Source organism: Sebastes fasciatus, chromosome 14, assembly GCF_043250625.1.
Source record: "Sebastes fasciatus isolate fSebFas1 chromosome 14, fSebFas1.pri, whole genome shotgun sequence".
Classification (NCBI taxonomy): domain Eukaryota; kingdom Metazoa; phylum Chordata; class Actinopteri; order Perciformes; family Sebastidae; genus Sebastes; species Sebastes fasciatus.
This window is the reverse complement of record NC_133808.1, coordinates 22,530,049-22,552,099: the sequence shown is the minus strand read 5'-3', so window position 1 is coordinate 22,552,099 and position 22,051 is coordinate 22,530,049. Positions and strand designations below refer to the sequence as shown.

The following is a 22,051-nucleotide window of genomic DNA, read 5'->3' as shown; positions in this document are numbered from 1 at the left end:
GAAGAAACTCAAGTTTCCCATGAGATTTAGCTCTTAAATGATGAAGGACAGAAGCAAGGACATAGCCGGTGGGTGGGTGGAGACTCTGAGTCCAGCCCATGCCTCATATGAGCTAAGGCTGCGACAGTAAATGTCTGGCCTTCCCATTCATTTCTCCCTCCTTCTGTCCTGAGAAGTGGAGCACTTAGTCTAATGCGAATAATGACGATGACTGTTTTCCAGGCTGGCCATTAACTGCTGGCTGTATTGAAAAAGCAGTAAATGAGCCAAGATTTATTGCTATAAATTACATCACCCCTCTCTCTCTTCTTTAGCTATAGACCCTTGTACTCATTTATTTGATGTCTCAATTTTCTTTGCTCACTTTTCCAGTTATGGTTTCTTTTATGGTGCAGTTATGACGCCCTGTTCTGTCTCTTAGATGAATTCACCTCAGTGTGGATAGCCAACACATCTAAATATAATTTAAAAAAGTGACATTAGTAACATACTCTCCTGCTACCACAGTGTATGGGTACCGGAGTGGATTTTCCACAACGCATTTTATTAACTAAGACAACTTGATTCCTTCTCTTCCGCTCCTTCATTTCCTTCCAGCTATACGCCTCTTGGCTCCGAGCCATTCATAGATTTTACCACCGTTTCCTATTATCCTATCAGTTTAAAATGTATGAGGCTACCTTCTCTTGTCTCACGCCGCCCCATAAAGAAGTATGGATAGCTTCAAGAAAAAAAAAATCCTCTCTCTTTTCCACGTTGGAGACAATTTATTCAGTTTATTAACCCAAGCAGCTGCCTCTGTAGATTGATATTTCCGGCCCAATGCAACATTGCCAGTCAGTGCTTCCATATGCCGGTGTAATGTAACGGCCAAGAAAAGCTTTTAATTAAACTGTCTGGAGGCATAAAACATATATTATTAAAGATTAAAACATAGCTGTTATTAAAAGCTAAAAGCAATTAAAAAGTAGAATAATATGTCATTGATAAATAAAAGATATCAAAGTGTGTCATGAGTTCATCAGCACTTCAAACTGCCTTCCTTACTTCCTTTTTTTTGTCATTTTAGAGAGAATAAGTCATGAGCTGTGCTGCAGGGCTGAATGTATGTGTGTGTGAATTACATGCTGCTGATGACTTTCAGGGAATTTGCTGTTGTTTTAAAAACAGAGGAAGCGTCAGCGAGGACAAAGCTTGAGTCGTGAAGCCCCGCGGCTAGGCTGTAGGGTTGGATAAGATAAGATAAGACACATAGAGAGTGGAAACATTTCAAACACAAAGTGCTCACTCGACCAGCTGGGAGTTCAATCAGAGGATTTTGGGGATAAACACATGACGAACACACTGTAGCTCATCAGAGGTTGTATGTTTTTTCCATGGCTTACGAAAGCGCCAGTGATACGTCAAACATAACATAAGACATCTGTTTATTTGAACCTGACAATTCACACTACGATGCAAAAACAACAGTTTTTGCACTATACTGTATAAGCTACTTTGTACAACAGGAGTTGAATCTCTCCTGTGTCAAAGCCTAAACGATCATACATGTATCATGAACCATTAAATGGTAAAATAATATAAATATTCAGCTTATCTTACCAAGCACAAGTTTTACAACCGGTTTTACTTGATGGACGTGCCAGTATTAGCTGACTATGGAGCATTATTACTATGACAGAATCATAAAATTGCTGCATTAAAGAGGGAACGTTTCATGTATTATTTCTCCAGTAATTCAAGATGTGGCTCAATATTTATTTATTTATTTTTTATTCCTGCAAATCCTCCGCAAAAAATGGTCAAACTGCATGAATCTTTGCCAATTTTACATTAACATTTTCATAGTTAAAATTTGTTTTTTAAAAAATTGCTTTATAATGAATTGGAAAATAAATTACTATTTTCCAGTGAGTGTTTTTGTGAGACGATAACACACCTTAAACATGCTGCTGATTTGTAATTCCGATGATATCGGTCCAATCTCATGTCTGTCACCTGCAGGCGAATCATCTGCCATTGTGGCAGGTTTCATTGACACTTACACTCATAACTATTAAACCTACTCACATGCCTCCATTTCCTTCCTACAGACAGAATAATAGCTTGCTGTCTGGAGGCGTGGAAGGTGCATAAATGATTCCCACAAGATGAAGCCGCGACAAGGAGAGGCGTAACGTCTACACTTGAATCAACTCCCTCCTATCAGCTTTAGAGACTAAAACACGACTGTCTCAATTAAATATAGCAAGACTGAAAAGCACATAAGGGATTGTGATAGAAGTGGCTCTAAATGGAACCATAATGACTCAACGAACCATATCATTAGTGAAAAAATACTTATCAAGATAAAAAAAAAATTGCGGAGCTCTTTCATGGATTCTTATTACTCTTTGCAGTAATAAGTGTCTATATAGAAGCACTTGGAGACTTCAAATATAGAAATCCCAGAAAGGCGGAGAGCGAGAGAGAGACGTGAACTAAGAAAGTGAAAAGAACTGAATGAACTCAGATAAGAGGAGCCATGCTTTCATTTCATGCAACACCCTCAAATTATATTAAAGTAGATGAAGCAGTCAGTTGAACTAAGGTTTGCTATTATAAATCCTGTACGGCAAGATGATGAATAAATTATTCAGTCAAGTGGTGTATCATTGTTATTAATGTGGTTTTGTTCACTTGTTATGGATTTCATCTCACAAATTAAAAGGGTCTTGTCTGAAATTACAGATATGGTCAATAATAAAAGAGTTTGACATGCACAGGACCAACATTTACTCCTGAACTTGCCCAGTTGCATTTTATTTATTTTTGTTCATCTTGGTTTCTTGACTTAATCTACAGATTCCCCTCCAAGAATCTTCTCAATAAACTTGACTTCATCTACCATACTATTTGCTTTGTCACCGGTGCCCCTTTCAACACTCATCACTGTAACCTGTATTCTCTAGTCAAATGGCCATTACTCCATACCAGGCGTCAGATCCACTGGTATCAGTTCATTTATAAAACTATCATTGGCAAAACCCCTCCATATCTCCGCTCACTACTCAATATCTCCAACGGTAACTGCACTTTACGTTTAAATTCATTAGTATGGTCATTCCTAAAGTCTGCACCTCCTTTGGTCATCATTCATTCCAGTTTTACTGCTGATTGACTGGAATGATTTTGTATATACCATATATATTGTAATGTTTTCATTTTGTCTAATGTTGTTTTATTCCACTAGTTGTATCTATGTACTAATGTCTTGTATCGACTTGCCTTCTGTCGCTGCCTCTTGGACAGGTTGTCATTGTAAATGAGAATTGGTTCTCAATTGACTTATCTGGTTTAATAAAGGTAAAATAAAAGTTATGAGTGAATATTCCCTCACATAATAAAGCTTCAAACAAAAATCTTCCGCTTCGGATATCCCTCACTTGTACTGGTCTGGTTGCAGTTTAAACCTCATAATACACTACTACTTCAGGTGCTGTAAAAAAAAAAAAGGAACTTCATAAAATACGATATATTTTTTGAACCACAAAAACAATAAAGATTTAATTCTTCCTTTTGTTATTTGTATTTTGAGGAAAAACACAATCTGAAGGCTTCTTCCATCAGAGCGGGGTCAGACTGTTGTAGTCATGCTGGGAGAGAGAGATTGACAGCACTGACAGTTTCGGCAGTTATAAGATTCAGAGGTGGGCGTTTTGATTGATGCGTCCACGCAGGCGGCAACCCCGAGATTAAACCCTTCACCAGTCAGTCCACACACGCAAACACACACACTTATCCATCTTTGTTTCATATCTTATCAAATGGTTGAGAACAAAACAATAATTGGAAGTTGACATATGTGAAAAACATGCAATCTGTATAAATGTAAAATGCTATAATGCAAGTATGTGCACATGGAGAGAGAAAACCAAATCATGACTGTGCTAAATGATATAATTTATTCAACTGACCTCACATTTGTTTACAACTATACTCTTATAGACACTGCATGAATAAATAAATAGCTGTAATTTCACTGTCAACAAACATCATTTTCAATGCTGCATTTAAAAGTGTACTAATTTGTTCCTATACGCTTTATTTTTGGTATATACATTTATCACACAAAAATACAGCATCATTGCAGTTTTACGACATATAGCCACAAATGTGCCAGCTCGACGTCTGACCGTGTTTTCTGTGTGCGTTCAGGTTTGTGAATGAACCTATAAGCTACGACACACTCGTTATTATGAGGCTTATCTGATGAGGAGGAGAGTTTACATTCACATTGAAGTCCAATGAGATCGCCTGACACTTTGCATAGCATCAGACCAGCAGTCACTCCATTCAGTTTGAAGCTGACGTCACCTTGGTGGCAAATCATAAATCACACAACTGTTATTTATGTTTTGGAGACGAGATGGGATCAGGTTGGGATTCAGTGTGTCTTACTGTACCTCAGCAGATATGGCTGCATACGAGGATCAAGTCCTCTTCACTCTAAAGACGAACTAGAAGGCAATCTTGCCAGCTTAAAGGATAAGGCTGGCGTTATACTAGATTTTTCTTATTGTCACCAGATCCCTTGAAAAGACCAAAATCAACATGGATTGATCCAACAAACAAGTGTTGTCTGAGCAGCCAAAGCCTGATAGCTTGTTCCTCTGAGATAGAGCTCCGTTGTTGTCCAAAGAACTATTTAAAACACATCACACTTTTTCACTGGATGGCATATTCCTTCATCAACATCAATATTGGCACTGTAGTTTAATTTGAGTCAGTTATATATACACTATCCTGCTGCTCTGGATACCAGAGGTGGGACCAAGTCATTGTTTTGCAAGTCCAAGTAAGTCTCAAGTCTTTGCACTCAAGTTCTAAGTCAAGACTGACAAGTCCCAAGTCCTAAACTTTCAGTTTTGAGTCCTGAACAAGTCATAATGCGCTCTCCACCAAATGTAAATGCCATTTTAACAACAGAGTAACTGGCGCTCAGTAACGTTAGTTCTTCATGGGAAAAGTCCCAATAATATACACCAAAAATAGAGAGTCCAGAGTTCAACATAAGAACACAACTTTTTGCATGGATTCAGCATTAAACAACAAAAGATAGAAATTGAGTTTATTCAGTTCAGTTCAGTTCAGTTTTTCCTCCATCAGTAAATCTTCTTCCCAAACAAATTAAGGATCTCTGTTCAGTTTGTTAAGTTCAGTTATTTCCACACGAGTAAATCCTCTTCCCAAACAAATCAATGAAGGATCTTTCAAAAAGTAAATGAACCCAATGATGCCTCCGGTACCAGGCAGTTGATCGTTTCCCTGCACAAACTTTTAAAATACCATATTTTCTAATCTTTGGGTTTGTGGGAAGGTAATAAGTATTTTCAAGTAAAAAGGCTTGAGTCCAAGTGAAGTCACAAGTCATTTGTATTTTGTCTCATCAAGTATAAAGTCATCAAATTTGTGACTCGAGTCCACACCTCTGCTAAATAAATACCCAATAGGATGCCTACTGCGTATTAATTAACACATGGAAATAGTCCCCAACAAATGCACCATTTACTCCTGTTTGAATAACATTTTCTGGAAACTACAGTGCCCAGCTGTGTAAGGAAATTGCTCCACCTCATAAAAAAAAATTAGACTTTATATTTATGACCCCTTTTTAAAGATGTGCGTCTCCAGTCGGAATCAATGGGCTTGCGGTTGAGTGCCATAGATGGGGTCGGGAAGTCTTAGAACACTGAGAGACAGATTAATATAGTGTTGATTTTGGTCTTAATTGTTGCCAATAAATTAAAATACAGAATATCAACAGCCTCATTCTTTAACTGGAAAATGATTTCAGCGTTGCAAACCTGGTCATTTTTTCCATGGCTGACCTTTGAATTAAGTCAATTCCATAGATTCAAAAAGACGCCAATAAACCACAACAATTCTGAGAGGAATAAACACAGAGAAGTCAACTGGACAATGGTAACACTTAATGCCAAAAATCACTGTATGAAGTGACTTTACTTGATTGTGGTCATACAGTACAGAGCAGCAGTGTGACGGGTATTTTGAAACAACCAAACCTGGGAGAATGTGAGAACTGACATTGGGGGATTTATGTATGAGGGTGCTAAATCAGTAACATTTCAGCTTTCATCGCTGTATATGACGCACTGTCAAACAAACCCCTATAAACCACAATTTCAAACCTCTTTGCAGCATTAATCAAATGTCCTGAGGGCTAATCGACTGGGGATTGGATCGATAAAGACCGGTGCTACTGACACCATTCCGGGAGGAACAATCATTTCCTGTCTCCGCTAACCTGCTGTGGCTGGCCAGTCAATACAGGTTTAGGATGAGCAAAACAAACCATCATAGACAAACACACACACATATTTCAGAATAGCTTCTGTGTGATAATTTCATATATTGATGAAGTATACTGTTTGTTAAAGGGTAACTGGTATTTTTCAACCTGGACCCTATTTTCCCATGTTTTTGTGACGAAAAAGGGACAACAATTTCTGAAATTGGTTCAGTATTGAAGGAGAGCGCTGTAGACAGCAGCTGCTCAAAGGCTGCAATATGGTGCTATTGGGGGAAGCTGGCAAAGTGCTTATTTTTGCTATGACAGGCTCTGATTGTTATTATAAATGTCTGACATTATGGAAAGAGTTTCATTCTGAAATCTGGCAAGGTGACGTGAAGACAACGTTGGAAATGTGGAGTGTGCCAGCTGGGCAGAATTTGTTGTGTTGGAGTACAGAAAGCGTAGCTTAGTGTTATCTAAAAGATTTTTAATGTCATGGCTGAATATATAGATGATTTCGACAATGTGGATGAGGTCTTTGAATTTGATGTCCGCCTAGATTTATTTGAGCCAAAGTATACGGATATTCAGATTTCACACAGAGACTTCTCCTTGAGTGGGACTTGGACACGATAACAAACAGACTGGATCAAACCAAAGGTAAGACAAGTGTTTCAATTCTCTGTAGGGTCCTTTCCATAATGTTGTCAGACACTCACAATAGCTATCTGAGCCTGTCAGTGGCGTAACATTACACTGACGCTGCTCGCTTGCCATCACAGCATGTTTCGTGGCTGCTGGTTACAGCGTTATCCCTCAATACTGGACTAGTTTAAAAAATGGTTGTCCCCATTAGTCAGTGAGACACAAAAGCTTGGGAAAAAAGAATCCAGGTTGAAAAATATTGAAGTTACCCTTTAATGCCAATCATTTTCAAAGATTAGATTTCTGAATTGTCATACTTCACAGTCTGCCATTGTCTTTCATTCATTTATATACGAAAATAAGCTTGCAAAATGAACATCTTGTGTGCTTTAATGGTTGTCACTGTTATCATCAATTGGTAATGTAGTTGTAAATGCACATAAATTCAAAGATGTACGACACAATCGTAAGTTTGACAAAGAGAAAGATTGCAAATTGATTTTCACAACGTATGGGAATGAATGGAAGCCAATGGCTGCTTGGTTTATATTGGATATTTGAATCCGTGCAGACATCAGGGTGGTGTGTTACGAACGCTGAGCTTATGGAATTACATTCATACATGATGATTCTGCAGTACATGTTTTACATCCAGTACAAATGTTCAGAGCCAAAAGTGTTGAGTTCAAGGTGTTCAAGCTGTTTACAGCAAAACTCTCTTATAAACCCACTGTCCACTACCTGCCATAGATGGCGACTAGCTGGTGAACATAGTGGAGGATTTAGCAGCCAAAAAGACAGATCTTTACCTCAGGAGTTGGTGGAGACCCACACAGATATAAAAGGAGAGTGAATATTGGACTTACATTCATCAGGTGGATCTCGATTATAGTTGCAACATGAGGATATTGTATTGACCTATTAATTTCACACAAGTTGCCAGTGAACGTTAAAAATCGTTATGACTGAACGTAATCTGCAGAATCATCCAATATCAACCTTGTTTTGGCGAATCAAGGGGTTTGGTAATATCATGGTGGCATGTGGTTCTTAACTCAACACTTACTGTGTCTGGAATTAACAAGTATGACAGGAGGATTAAGAGCAAGGTGAACATGAAACATGAAAAATAAGAAATATCTATTGATCTTCAAGTTAAAAAAATAATGCAAACTCAGTACAATGCATCTATCTATACAACTACAAATATTATTGCTCTATTAATAAAGATACTCTACGCAAACTTAAAACTGAAGGTCTGAAATGTTTCCGGAGCATTCACTGCTTTGTTGTCAGGTATACTCATGTGCATGTACATCAACAAACACACACGCACGCACGCACACACACACACACTGCTATGTAGACGTGGACACAGTTAGATATTGCACTATTCTCATTACCCACAGCAAACCCTTGTAGACAGTGACGTCCACTGAAGTCACTTTTTGTTTTCCCCAGAAAACTGTCACTGTCGCAGCACTTAAATTAAAATGGTTGTAGATTCACTGTCATGATTTAAAAAAAAGAATGAGTATTGTATGCTTGACATAGCTGATTGAGAGTCAACTTCCTGGTTCTAGGCGAGGGATCTTAACAAAGAAGGAGGCACCACGTAATCAGCATAAAACAAACTTGTGGAGTCACTCAGAAGCCACAGCAGATTTCTGTTGGTTTGGCTTCCAGTGCGGCAGTAGCAAGTTTCCTGAAGAATGTCGATGCCTCTTAGATTACTCCTTCTTCTTCAAATTCCTTTGTGCCTTTGTTGCCTAGTTGTGAAAAGCCTCTGGACTGGACGCCTCATCGTCACTGAGGACCTCAGTGTTGATGAATGTCCCAGCGAGTGACCCGCCCAGGGCCTGCTTGACGGGCGCCATCTCTGACAGAATGATGTTATCTTGGTTGCTCACCAGCGTGGCTTTGTCCATGATCTCCTTGCTATGCTTGGACACCACGGCGTCCAGGAAGTCGTACTTGTGTGACCACGTACCGCTTTCAAATAGGTACTTTGTCAGGTAAGAAAAGCCCACGTTTGCCAAGAAGGACGCCAGCATGGACACAGTCTTGAATGGGAACCTCTGCTGGATAAAGTGCTCTACATCCCCAGTGACGTGGTGGATCCTCTCCTGGTGCACCCAGCCGGGGTAGTAGATGAAGGGAGGGAGTTTGAGGTAGGGCTCCCCTCCACCAATGCGCAGCAAAAGCCCAAAGACATAGGCAGCCACAGAGCCATAGGTGTTGGTGCCCTTGACGAATAACACACTGAGAAGTTGGGGAAAGATGATGACGTAGACCAAGTCGGAGCTCAGGTACCACAGACCATACACGGATCCTGTTAACAACGCCATAGCAGTGGCGAGAGCCCCGAATACAAAGATAGTGCAGCGCATCACCCAAACAATCTCATTATCAGAGGCCTAGAGGAAAGAGGAAAGAGATAACAGAGTGAAGAGAAAATGTAGACAAGGTTGAGAAGGTAAGGTAAAGGTATAAAAAAAGAGAGGACTAAAGATAAGCTAGCGGCTCTATGAAGCTGTACTTACAGTAAGCACAGCGGTGAACTAAATGTGAATGTCAGCTAACATGCTCACAATGAAAATGTCAACCTGCCGATGTTTAGCGGGTGTAATGTTCACCATCTTAGTTTAGTGTTAGCATGCTAACATTTGCTAATTAGCATTACTAGATAAAAAGTCATAGGATCACCAAAGTTCAGACAATTCATCCTGAGGAGAACATTAATGTCTGTATCAAATTATGTGGCAATCCGTGCGGTAATTGTTTAGACATTTCACTCAAAACCATAGACTGTATATAAGAAGTGGACGCAGTCACTGTAACGTAACCCATTGGTTTGTGGACTGCCCTTATGAAACCTCAAGTTTAGCATTTTGTCCGTTGCCAACTTGTTTTTTTGCAACCAGAAGTGACACGAGAGGTCGGAGCTAAGTACAACCGAACACTGAGCGAGACATATTTAGGCGACCAAAGTGTTACAATTAACTTTCATAAACTGAAGACACAATGTGAAAAGATTAAAGTTGTAAGTCGAAAAACATGGACAACGCCGAGACCAGACAATGCCGTGGTAGCGACCTGTCAATCATAAGGTAGCCACGCCCTAAATCATACCCTGCTTTATGGTCTATTTGACTCTAAATGGGACCATAATTGACTAAATGAACATCATGCTGTATTGAAGACAACTTGAAACTAGGGGATTAATATACAATTTCGAAAGAATTTGAATTTTTCAGCTTTTTGAGTCTGAGCTTGTCTGTTTGAATGTTGTCTGAAGGTTTGGAGTCAAGTACAATCATCTGTCACATTTGTAAACCACTGGGATGAAACTAGAATTGATTTATCGATGATTTGACTGATGCTTGCAACCACTGGCTTAAACGGTGCAGATGTGCGTTATTAATGTTGGCACTCTTACCGACTGCCGAAAGGCGAGCTGATAGATGTTCCTGGCAAACATGGAGCTGGCCGAGAGAATGGATGAGTCTGCTGATGACATGACGGCAGCCGACACCGCCCCCAGACCAAAGAAGGAGACGTAGGACGGGCAGAGGTGCTGAAGCACTATGGGAAGGATCATGTCTGATTGATCCCTGTCCTTCGGAGGAAGCGACCCATAAGTAGTCTGATTCCAGTCTGGAAGAAGAAAATGGTAAAAGATGCAAATGTCAATAGAAATATCAAGGCATTATGCAAACCAAAATTATAAAAAAATATTTGCCTGAATTATTCAGATAAACAACGAAAAACAATGCAGCGACTTGTGAGAGGCAATAACACAACATAGCTCAAGTTGAGCAGGCTGTACTTGGCGCACATTCCTACATTGGGATTAATAAAATTATGTTCTTGGCCAACTTGTGAAATTTTAAGTGGATTGATTACTACATTGCAATTTTTGTACTGATCCCTTACAATTTCAAACAAAAGGCTCGACTTTGAGACCTTATTATGATGCTTCCTGTGGATACACCTGTTTTAGTTGCTGAGAAACAAACATGCTGAAATACAGCAAGGATTATCAATGTAATGCTGTGCTGTTACTCAAAATACAGGGAAAAAAACACAGTAATAAGAGGAATGCCAGAAATAATGGATACTTATTGAAAATATGACATCCATGCAGTATTAACTATGGTTAATACACTGGTTTGTGCCTATTGGATCATTGATCCTAATATGAAATATGAGCCAGCATTGTGGAATTCATTATGTAGTTTAATTGCATTTTAATTGTACATGTTATTGATAATCATTTCATTAATAATGATCCACGTCTGCGAAAGCCATTGATTCTAACGAGACATTTTGAGCTGATGAACTACAGAAGTTTGCATAGATATACTATGTAGAGTTTTCAGTGACACACAGAGGGAGAGTGACTTCATTCTCTACTCAAGTAGACATTATTCCTCTCTTTCTTTACATAGCAAATAGCTGTTTGATGCTATGTTAATGCTCTGGATATCGTAGGTTAAATATTGATTGATGATGGCCTTAGATAACAAGTCAAGGGATCACAATTCACCCTGATAGGAACATGAATGTGTGTACCAAATTGAATGGAAATTCATCCAATAGTTACTGAGATGTGTCAGTCAAAACTACAAATGTGCTCATGGTGGCTTAAGAGGAAAAGTAAGGGGATCATCAAAGTCCTTGTATCCTTCTATCTTTCTGCCAATTTTTTCATCCTCCTGTTCATCCTCCAGAGGTATACAATCTGTGTCTTTCTTTCCTTCCCCTGGATATTCACAAGGCTGATTAGCACTGGTTACACATGAAACTGCTTCAGACGGACCAGATTAATTAGCTCCTCTTCAGATGTAATATTCACTAAATCGGCATGCACTGATGACTCTCTCCTCTGCCCGTCGTGACAGGATCCATCTGATGTTGTTCACCCTCCAGATACTGTATGCATTTGCATTTTATACACATCTGAAAATATAGCTGCTGGGGTGCAAACAACCCAGGAAGGCACAGTGTTTCCTTTGATCACAGTTTCCTGTTTGAATAAAGGATCGGCTTCCTGGATGTTTCGATTGTCTTGTGATCTTTCATTAACTGCTCAATCAATGTGTGTGTCTGTGTGAGAATGCACATCATTCATGGATCAGTGATATTTTTTTGTTCAACAGCTGCAATCCAGACGTAACTGTGTGTGTGAGTGCAGAATAGAAATATTGGGTGACATTGCAGTTTGGTCATTTTTGTGCCATTTGTAGGCAGCTAATCCAGATGTAAATAACATGCAATCGTAGCTATTTGATCAATACTGAATCAATACATGGCTTACTTCCATTTACAACCTGAGGACAATAATCTTAATTTTTTTTAATAGTATTTTACACAAATCTGTAACATACAATGTGACGAAACAAAGCAAATCAATCAATATTAGTATTAAAAAATCAAATAAATACAATTAAATCTAATGCTAGTATTAGCACTTTTTAAGACGAATAGAAATACTGTAAGTGGCCTGTTTTAAGTCATTTCTATTCACAGCCAAACAGCTTCTATTTATTGCTGTTTAAGGTGGGTGATATCTGCTAGGTATTAGAATAAATACATACAGCAAGAGCTCTACTTTCTCACATTGTATAAACCAACTTCCACATGCACTGACAGCATGTGACAGGCTTAAAATATGGTCCATTCTAAAGCATCCACAAAATTGACTAACAGGACTTGAGTGTTGGCATCCCCATAATAGGTTGAAGTCTAGCAGAGCCCCAATGTGTGTGTGTGTGTGTGTATATATTTACCAGTGGAGGCCCCTATAGCTCCTATGAGGACAGAAGGGATGGCCATGACCAAACAGCCGAAGGCGGCGAGGAAGGAGAGGACTTGGGCGTAGGTAGCTGAAGAGGCAGAAAGAACCCGTTGAAAATAGACCTGCCAGGGAATTCCACCCAAGATCTAGAAACAGAAACACCATAGTAAATACAGACACCAAACCAATGCATATAACAGTCTGCTAGACCACCACTGGCACAGCTCTGAAACTCACTCTTGGTACAACAAAATGAGACAAATCTGTTCTGCACCACTTCCCTTAACCCACCCTGCCTGCAACCCTTGACAATCACAATGCTATTTACTTAACAGTAATATACTGTCTCTTGATGAATCTTCTGATAAAAAATAAAGTTTTACCAGCAAACAGAAGTTGTCCGCCCAGAGCCATTTGTCTTCAGGCACAATCCTCCCCAGCCAGGGTGATTGGTAGATTTCTTCCCTGGCTGTAATACTGATGTCCGCCACGGCAGGATTGGACAGGGCAAAAGGTACGCTGATCCACTGATGGAGGGGAAGGTATCACATGCAAATATTATTATTGTTATAAAGATATTCTGTGATTTTAATATGTTTCTACCGTAGAAGTTGTTGAACTCTGACATTGGATCCAAGTACTACTTATTGTTCCACAAAGTTTTATATAATTTGAATGAGGAACACTGCAGACTAATTTCTTTAGATGCAAATCAGTATATTCCTGCCAATGTGAAACATTTATGATATGAAGAATATGATGTTTTTTTGCATGGTTAATGAATATAAATCAGCATTTGATCAGACTCCACGTGTATATATAGATGCTTGATATAGTTTAGAAGTTTTGGGCAAGAAAAAATTATCACAAACACCTCAAAGATGATAAACATTGGCTAATGACAACTTCAGAGGAAAAATGGTTTGGGCTTTCAGTTTATACTGATAAAATCCCCATTTAATCATACTGAAGTCTATCCAATGCTGGAATTTCCCTGGCTGGGAAGATGTTGACAGTGAAACTCACCAAGCCCAAAAAGATGCAGAAGAGCTGGACCACATCTGTGTATGCAACAGAGTAGAGTCCTCCAACGAGTGTGTAGAAGATAGCTATGAGGGCGGAGATCACCACCGACATGTTGATGTTTATGTCCACGATCACACTCAGAGTGGCACCTGCAGCACAATGCGTTCAGTTCATGAGTTTAGACATATAAGCATATTTGTAACATGGAGGTGTTCCTGTCCAATAATCCCTTACCCAGGGCAGATAAAATGGCTGCAGACCAGAAGATTTCCCCCATGAGTGCGGGGATGAAGAGCAGGCCGCCCATCCTTTTTCCATACAGCTGCTGGAAGGGATCCAGCATGGTGACGTATCCACGGGAACGCATGGGCTTGGCAAAGAAAAGGCCACCTGAATGATGTCAGACATTAAGGTAAGGCAGACAAAAAAGTGTATTTTACAATCCCTGAATCAATTAAATTGTATAATATTGTTAACTGGACACTAAATTTGTGTCTGGTGTGTAATTTCTATATAGTGACCCTAAAGAACTTCCTGTTTATCTGGTTGAAGCATTCTTGTTTGTGATATACTTTATTTTCTATTATTATGAGAGGACCTTACCAGTGTTTTTTCTAAAGCGTACTAGGCTACATAACAGCAGAGACTTGAAATTGGTTTCAATTGATTAAAGGGACTGTTTGTAACTTCTTACACGTATAAATCAATCCGGGTCGGTGTCCCATGAGCACTCGCGTGTGGCTGTTCAGACTCTGACTCCAACACAAACTACACGGAAGCACCAAAACCGCAAAGTTCTATCTAGTGAAGCCCGTCTTGCAAAACAGTGTTGGTCGCGGTTGGAGGACGTGGGGGAGACCGTAGCTTTGGTCTCCAGGGCCAGAGTCTCTGCTGTACTCTGCTCCTCTGCCTGCATGCTCGCCTTCACTCACACACCGCGCTCGTTCTCGCTCTCTTGCTCCACCTCACGTGCATGTGCGCACACTACACACTGCAGAAGAGTTAGTTTAGCTCTGAGAATACCTATAAATATACAGTGGACGTTTGTGCAGAAATAACTGCTGCAGCTCCTCCAGACCAACAGAGGTTTTCCGTGTCTTGTGAAGTGACGGGGCTCCGCAGCGAGAAACGTTATCGTCTCCGACCGGGTGCCGGTGTCTCCCGTTTCCTCCAACCGCGGTCGGGAGGCTGAGGCAGGAAAAGCCAACACTAGGATCAGCACTGATTCATGGAGAGACCTTCGTCTGGTCAGCTAACACTGCCAAGCAGGTGAAATATAGAGTGATATTGGGGTTTTAGCTGACGTGTGTCACCTCACTGTTTTGACGATGCTCGCTCACATTCAGGTAGCGCGTGCACACGGGCGAGCGCGAGCAACAGGACGCTGACTTTCGTTGACTTAACGGCCACAGGTGTCGCTGTTAACAAGCAATTTCTGATTCTTACAAACAGTCCCTTTAATCCAATGCAATAGAGCTCAACAGTGACCGCACACTTTTTGAACGGTAAAGGAAATGAATTTCCCAATTCAGTTACTCATTTCCATTTCATAAAATCCATATATAAAGTGTTTTTTTAAGCATGAAACTAAGCCAAACAGCTACGAGAAGAACAGTGACCATAGAAAAATTGCTTCAGAGCAACAAAACATTGGAAAATGTAAAAAAAAAAGTGAAAAAAGAACAAGACTGTGTACATAATTAAAACCATGGCAACAAAAACCGTTTAAACCAACCGTTGTCTACATATAATGAAGACAGATTCAGCAACTACATGCCTTATTTCTCGTCTCAAATGTTTTCAGAAACACATTTATGTGAATTATTTTCGTAATATATACGAATTATATCGTAATATATACGAATTATATACGAATTGTATCGTAATAAAAGATATAGTTACCAAGCGAGCCGTTAGATAGTTACAAGAACCGGTTGGTCCAGTTTCGCGGGTGACAGCGAGCTCCGCCAACCAGAGACGTCGCTGTTGCACTGTTGCATTCTGGGTAATGTAGTACTTCTCCATGACATCGCGAATAAAACATGTTTTTTCTTTAAATAAGGTTGATATCATACATACTTGTGGCTTCTACGGGAGCATATACCATCGTTTCACAATCTCACAACTCGTGGTGAGTCTACCTTGGATGGTTACGACGTTATGGATGATAATCTAATGCGCAATGCAGAATATGAATGGGATTTTCCACTTCTGGAAACTCACTGTTGAGCTCTATAAATATCAACATGTGTTGTTATTATCATGTGATATTATGACAGTTTTATTTACAGCATATTGATTTGAAAAGTCTGAATCACCACACAGCAGTGATGCAAAGTGACAAAAATAAAAGCTGATATGATGATCACTGTAATAGATTCCTACTGTAAAATGAATGGCTGGAGTCAAAAAGCACATTCAATTAACCTATTAAATGGCCTAAAAGATGCAAAACTACTGGTATGGTTCTTTGAAAAAAGCACCTCAATGCTCTTAATTTGCAGCAACTCCTGCCTTCTTACTAGACATGGTTCTTTACACTTTATATACACTTGCTTTTTACAGTATAATTAAAGACAGTGGTTCTTACCTACTACCAGGCTGAGAGCGTAACCAAAGGGTGCCTGTGCCCAGGCCAGGCCGAAGTCTGGCAGGTAGACATACTCTGCTGTCCCATTGATGTATCCCCCACCCACCCAAGTGGCTGAAACCAAGAAAGAAAAGCTTGTAAAAAATTATAAATATTGCACAAGTTAATTCTAATAAAAAAGAACCCTACAAGCCGTGGTTGTTTATAGTGTGGATGGAAGGGATTCACTAAACCAGCTTGTAGTTAATTATCATTTAATAACACTTTAAGTGTTCAGAAATCTAATGAATGTAATGCTGGATGTTGGGGTAATAAATTATATCTGTGGCTGCAGTGGTGCCCGTGCGTAAAAGACTGAGTTGGTGGAATTTATTGTCTTTTTCTGGAAAAAAAATGTGTGCATATATATTGCATAACGTAACACCCAAGTGGCTGAAACCAAGAAAGAAAAATTTGTAAAGACTATTTTAGTGCATGTCATGTTGCACAAGTTGATTGTAATAACAAAACTACAAGTCATGGTTGTCTATTGTGGATGGAAAGGGATTCACTAGACCTTAGATTGCAGTTGTGATTATAATTTAATAATTTAAAACTATTCAGTCATCAGTTGTTGCTTCTTTGGTGCTCAGAAATCTAATGAATGTAATGCTGGACGTTGTGGTAATACATTATATCTGTGGCTGCAGTGGTGCCTGTGCGTAAAAGACTGAGTTGGTGGAATTTATTGTCTTTTTTTTTTATCTCATATGACACCAATGTGTGAACACCCAATGTTGAACACCTATACCAACAAACAAACATTTGAAGACCCCCCCTAGTTAACCCTAACTCACCGGTCATTGTGAATCCACCAACGAACAGTCCGATGTCTCTTCCCCCGACCATGATGCTCTCGCTCCGGTCTCCTCCCTCTGTCACCCCGGAGTTCTTGTTCTTCCAGGCGGCCCAGATCCCCACAGTCAGGATCAGGAGGTAGAAGATCACGATGGCCACCAGACCTTCAGCGTGGATGGCCATCTTCTTCCTTTAGTCCTGCTTCCTCCTGCAGAGATCAGGTGCTACTGCGAGCAGAGGACTGGAAGCGCATGAAGAAAACTTTGAAGGAAAAAAAAAAAAAAAAAAATTCTATAGTGACATTTTTTAGGCATTTTATTTTTTACCTTTCTTTTGAATTTTTTTTTTTTTTTTACTTTTTCCGACATATTTACTTTTTACTTTTTCCAACTTTTTTTTTTTTTTACTTTTTCCGACGTTTTTTTTTTTTTTTTTTTAACTTTTTTAGACTTTTTCAGGCTTTTATTTATTTATTTTTTCCAGACATCTTTTTTTTTAAAACTTTTTTTACTTTTAACTTTTTCCCGAAATTTTTCAGACTTTTTTTTTTTTTTACAAATTCTTATAAGATATAAGCTATAATTTCTTTTTTTTTTATTTCATTTTTTAGCCATTTCATTCTTTACCTTTCTTTGGAAATTTTTTTTTTTACTTTTTTCAGACATTTTTATTTATTTACTTTTTGAGACATTTTTCAGGCTTCATTTTTTTTTTCCAGACATTTTTTTTTTTTTTTTTACTTTTTTCAGGCATTTTTTTCAGACTTTTTTCCCGAAATTTTTCAGACTTTTTTGTACATTTTCCGGACTTTTTTTTTTTTTTACAAATTCTTATAAGCTATAATTTTTTTTTTTTTTTTTACTTTTTCCGACATATTTACTTTTTACTTTTTCCAACTTTTTTTTTTAACTTTTTCCAACTTTTTTTAGGCTTTTTTTTTTTTCAGACATCTTTTTTTTCAAAACTTTTTTTAGGCATTTTTCAGGCATTTTTTCAGACTTTTTCCCGAAATCTTTCAGACTTTTTTGTACATTTTCCGGACTTTTTTTTTTTTTACAAATTCTTATAAGCTATCATTTTTAGGCATTTTATTTTTTACTTTTTTGGAAAAAAAATGTTCTTACTTTTTCAGACATTTTTATTGTTTACTTTTTCAGACATTTTTTAGGCATTTTATTTGTAACTCTTTTTGGAACATTTTTTTTTTACATTTTTCAGATTTTTTTTTTTTTTTTACTTTTTTGAGAAATTTTTCAGGCTTTACCAAAGTAGTATAAACGCACATAAATTGAAATTCTTTCGAACTCTGTTCCAATTTTCCTACAAATTACAATGAAAGAAAACAACATTAGGATAATTAAATGAATGAATGAAAGTAACCCACGTTTCAGGCTGACAAAAACTGTATTTTTCCTGTATAACTTTTGTTAGTAAGCTCCACTCAGGGATGTCAAATTCCTTAAGTCCCTGCATCCAATACATGCAACCACAAATATGCAAAACTGCTTACATTCCTGTTCGCTGGCCATATATTTTACCCAACACGATAAATTATTTGACAAACGACCAGCTGGTGCTGAAACCTCTTTGATTAAAAAAAAAAAAAAAAAAATCTGAAATACTTTGGTGCCTTTTCCACTTTGATCTTCGTTTAATATTGTGACCATAAAATATATTTGAAGCTATGAAGAGTGGATACCTTACCGTGTCACACACAGAGCAAAGGAAGAGGAACAACAGGCTCTCCATCATGTGTCATCAAATCAAAAGATAGGAATCAGAGAAAAATCCCAAATGGTATATTATTAGCTTTTCCAAGATGTTTTACGCACGCCTTGCTGCTCACTTTACAGACATGACTTACTCCAATTATTGTGCTAGTTTACTCACACAGTGTCTGTTACATTTCAATGTATTCTTAACAAAGTGTTCAGGTTGCTCTGTATAGCACAATATGATCTAAAAGATGTGGACCTACATGGTTGTTTCGTGCGTAAAAGTCAACTGACGCACCATCAAAAACCTGCCAGAGGAGGACTAAAACAGATGCATAGGGGGTTTTGTGTCCGATGTGCTGCATCACTAGAGTCAAACCTGTGGGTTTTTTCAGCTCCCCATTGAGCTGACACCATGGTTCCAGGAGGTCAGTATTGCATTATTGATCTCTCTTTAAATCAACATCTGTCACTTTGGTCAAATACAGTTTCCAGTCAGCCAACACATACATACACTGTAAGCAATTGCTGTTAATTTACAGCAGGATTTCAACACTATTAACCTGTTATTGCTAAAAAACAGTGTTTTACTGTTAATACAAAAGAAAACCTGTCAAATTACGCTCAAAAGGCTGTTTTTTAACTGAACTATAATGCATTCTTAAAAAACAGCACTTTACTGCTGATCAACTGTCTAAAGTATCATCATTTAACAGTTTCATGCAGTATTTGTTTAATTCTGGGACCTGATCTGCACATGTGAGGCTTGTACATTGTACATGATTGTAAAATCAGTGAATTAGCTTTATTGTTCTTCACTCACATGTTGTTATGGTTTTCATTCTGTGCTTGTAGCCAGCTATAGACATACGTTTTGGGAAAAGTGTCAACAAGTCTATTATAGCCTTTTTCCTAACAAGTGCCTTTAATTATATTTAGTGTGACTATTCCTATTTCTGTAACCTGCTAAGTCTATTCATCTAGGCAACAAATAATGTTTATTAAAATGTATGTAAAAAATACAACCTAAATAGTGCATTAAAACAAATCAGTAAGATAATGTAAAAGAAAGGTGAAAAACAGCTGTATAATGTATCTTTAAACAGTAAATTAACTGTAAAATACTGTGAAATTAATAAAAACAAATATTTTTCATTAACAGTACAAAGCTGTAAATTTCAGCGACAGTATAATAATGTTAATTTTACAGTAACATAAAGGCAACCCTGCTGCCAGTTCTTTACTGTTATTTTACTAGGAAATTCTTAACAGTGTAAGTAAAAGAAGAAAAAACTGACATTATCTTACCTTTCCTTTGGAGAAAACAGTTCTAAACAGGAGCAGGGCCTCCAAAAGAAGATGTACAATGACAATTTTATTGGAAAACTGTTAAGGTACCGCAAAGTAATCCTCTTGGATGATTCTCTTATGTTGTATTTTAAATCACCAGTGCTCCAGCTGGAACTGGAGAGAGAGGGAGATGGAGAGGGAGGTGAGGGAGAGGGAGAGGGAGAGGGAGAGGGAGTGGATCTGGGAGAGAGAGAGAGAGGGTGGAGGTGGGTGGAGATGAATGGGAGAGAGAGAGAGAGGGTGGAGGTGGGTGGAGATGAATGGGAGTGGTGGGTTTATTGGGTGCTGTCAGGGTGAGTAGATGGTGGATGAATGTCTTCCAGGGCAGGACGAAAATAGCACCTAATAGAGAGTGACGTGACGCACAACCTGTTCGGGAAAAGCTTTCCAATATCATAATGTCATATTGGCAACGGATGAAACCTTTAGGTTACATCTGCAGACCTGATTTACGAGCTTGCTCCACAATTAAAGCATTATTCTGCAAACGCTGGCTGGATGGATGGTGGGATATGGTGAGGATGGAAACCCACTTTACGCATGCATTTTTTTTTTTTTTTTACGTCTAAGAACATTACACCAGTCACAAGATTTTGCATTTTTTACATCAAAACGTTCAAATCAACTTTGTATAAATAGACATGAGTCACAATGATGGAACAATGGCGACTCACAGGACTTGTTTTGGTCACTTTTAGTACACTCAAAGTCGTATGTCACCAAATCCAGTCTTGGATGTATCAATAATTATTCTGTTTTAAGAGACTGCAACTATTTTATTATATAAAGATGATTAAAATAATAGAATAAGTAACTTGTATTGCCTATGTATTGCAAGTATCATTTGAGTGATCAAATTCTCTTTAGATGCTACATATACCTATGTATATAGCCTGCCTTCAAACCACAACTGGAAACAGTAATAAAGGATCTACAGTCCCTACTACAACATCTATTATCCCACTACATGTGTCACTTAAATACTGTATTATGGAGGAGGTTTCCTTGGAGCTGTCCATGGTGCTGAAAATGTCCCTTCAACTTTGATGTGATATTTCTGCAGCTTTTTTCGAAAGTGTATTCACATTTTTTAGAACAGTTTCATATGGCAAATTTTCACAAGCAATCACTACGACAGGTATTTTCCTTTACTGAACTCCAAGCTAAATATAATTAATTGTTTGGGCTTCACCAGCAATATAAATGAGCTCCTCGATGTAAAGATGTTGGTGCTGACTAGTGTGACTGCTGTGAAATAAAATAAGTGACTTGCTTGAATTGTGACACGTCCTCTAATTGAGTGTCTGTGTGGCTGACAGGCTGCCGGAAGGAGGGCAGCTCTAATTGGAAGGTTTTATAACAAATAAGCCTCAGAGACACATCCACGGTGTTACAGGTAGTTAAAGGGAAGCCTCAGAGGAGTCACATTCACCATCCACAAATGATAATAATTTTCCCCATATATGACTTCTCAGGCTCCATGTTAGAGCCATTCATAAAAAGTGCTACGATATAAACTATATCGATCAAATGTCTAAATGAATAAAAAGAAGTTTTAACTGAAGGCTTTAGGTTGCCTTATCAAAAGACCTTTGTCGCCATCCAGTGGCTTTGTAAAGCTTTACAAAACGTATTTTAAATGTTACTATACATGCAAATTAAAGTTTGCTAGAGATCCACTAACTGCAGCAGGGTTTCCTGAGTGTTAAAAGTAAATAATCAACAATCAAAAAGTGTCACTATGTCACCAACTGTAGGTCTTTGTCACAGCAGACGTTTGGACTCGCCATAGC

General features: G+C 38.4%; 1 protein-coding gene across 4 annotated transcripts; it reads right to left on the bottom strand.

Moving 5' to 3' along the window:
- Positions 1-4,067: 4,067 nt before the first annotated feature.
- LOC141782870 (high-affinity choline transporter 1-like) lies at positions 4,068-22,030 on the bottom strand. Of its 4 annotated transcripts, none has more exons than XM_074659687.1 (9): positions 20,217-22,030; positions 17,193-17,420; positions 16,357-16,470; positions 14,001-14,156; positions 13,767-13,915; positions 13,124-13,267; positions 12,733-12,886; positions 10,380-10,597; positions 4,068-9,357 (listed from the first exon to the last, which is right to left on the bottom strand). In XM_074659687.1, exons 2-9 carry the CDS (start codon positions 17,374-17,376, stop codon positions 8,710-8,712), a joined length of 1,767 nt encoding a protein of 588 aa, XP_074515788.1. In that variant the 5' UTR covers positions 17,377-17,420; positions 20,217-22,030; the 3' UTR covers positions 4,068-8,709. The 4 variants fall into 4 exon arrangements, with proteins under 4 accessions (XP_074515788.1, XP_074515790.1, XP_074515792.1 ...); XM_074659689.1 differs by having other exon boundaries at positions 17,193-17,417; XM_074659691.1 differs by lacking the exons at positions 16,357-16,470; positions 17,193-17,420; positions 20,217-22,030 and adding an exon at positions 15,669-15,777.
- Between the last annotated feature and the right edge of the window lie 21 nt (positions 22,031-22,051).

Excerpts from the sequence above, each read along its gene's own strand:
- LOC141782870 (XM_074659687.1), bottom strand. The coding sequence starts at position 17,376 with ATGGCCATCCACGCTGAAGGTCTGGTGGCCATCGTGATCTTCTACCTC. Across the intron at positions 13,916-14,000 it reads AGCCATTTTATCTGCCCTGG|GTGCCACTCTGAGTGTGATC; the intron begins GTAAGGGATTAT and ends ATTGTGCTGCAG. Across the intron at positions 10,598-12,732 it reads AGCTATAGGGGCCTCCACTG|ACTGGAATCAGACTACTTAT; the intron begins GTAAATATATAC and ends TTCTTCTTCCAG.